Below are 1,166 nucleotides of genomic sequence, written 5' to 3' on the forward strand. Positions count from 1 at the left end.
CACACACACACACACACACACACTTTGTATATACTTTACTCTTTTACGCTACATTTATTTGACAGCCATGAATAATAGTTTACACTGCAGATTAATGTTTTAAATACAAAACCTGCACTGAATGAAAAGATGCATTGTTACAGTTAAGTAAATAACTGTAACAAGTAAATAAACTAGTTGATCTTTACCCGTCCAAACACAACAGTAAAATGCTACTTACACTGTAATGCATCAATAATAATGAATGCAATAATAGCACATTTTTTCTTTAACGGACCTGTGGAGAAATGATATAGACTTTGTACTTGCTGTGAATAAGCAGCTTTGGTTGCCATAGCAACAATAGCTTCAGTTATCTTATTCCATTGCCCCCTTCTCTGTCCTTGAAGCCAGATTTATTTTGACAATAAGAGTGAATTATGAATTCATTATTATATAATATGTTTATAATATGCAAGTATTGCAGCTAAAAAAATGGTGGCCACACCTGTGTCACTAAGTGAGTCATTATAAAAAATTATACTGTGAAAAACAGTGAAAGATACAAGAGAGACCAAATTACGTGTAGGCCTATGTAGTTTTTTTTTTAAATTTTGTTTATTGTTTTTTATGTGTTGAGTATTAAATGTTAAAATCATTTTAACTATCAGTTTAACATGTGGTGTTAATAATAGAAAGAACACAAAGACAGATGGTCAAACTATTAACTTTTATTTTGTTCATGGAGTTGTTCCTCTCTACTGCTAAAATAGATACATGATCTTTTCACTAAAGAGTGAAGTGAATCATAGACTTTCTCATGAAAAGAAATGTTTAGGGAGCTAATTCACAAAATAGACAAGTGCATGTTGAATTAGCAGCTTTGAGGGGAAGAGGTGGAAAAAGAGGACCCTCTTTCATATTATGAAATACAAACTCCATTTGATTTCTTTGTTTTCCTCTGTGGAAAGTACAGGCTGCTGACACCACTTGTTACGAGGATGATGGAGAATTGGTCGAAGATAAAGTGCATGAGACAAGCTAGAGTACTGGATTTCTTTTTTTCCAGGTCAAAACCTTAATTAAAAGCTGCTATCGCTTTTCAGCTGCTTAGTAAACAGTTGGAATACATGAGGAACAATGGCTGTCTAAACAATTCCATATTTCGCCAGGTCGCAGAGCTCCAT

The 1,166-nt window shown here is 33.4% G+C and overlaps 1 protein-coding gene across 1 annotated transcript in view; it reads right to left on the bottom strand.

The window, feature by feature from the left end:
* Positions 1-690: 690 nt before the first annotated feature.
* Positions 691-1,166, bottom strand: part of LOC116706588 (retinal cone rhodopsin-sensitive cGMP 3',5'-cyclic phosphodiesterase subunit gamma) — a 1,796-nt gene continuing 1,320 nt past the window's right edge. The window contains exon 3 of the mRNA XM_032543517.1: positions 691-1,166. This exon is cut by the window's right edge and continues 79 nt beyond it. Within this exon, the coding sequence (XP_032399408.1) occupies positions 1,128-1,166 (39 nt within the window). The 3' untranslated portion in view covers positions 691-1,127.

This window comes from Etheostoma spectabile, chromosome 2, assembly GCF_008692095.1.
Source record: "Etheostoma spectabile isolate EspeVRDwgs_2016 chromosome 2, UIUC_Espe_1.0, whole genome shotgun sequence".
Lineage (NCBI taxonomy): Eukaryota > Metazoa > Chordata > Actinopteri > Perciformes > Percidae > Etheostoma > Etheostoma spectabile.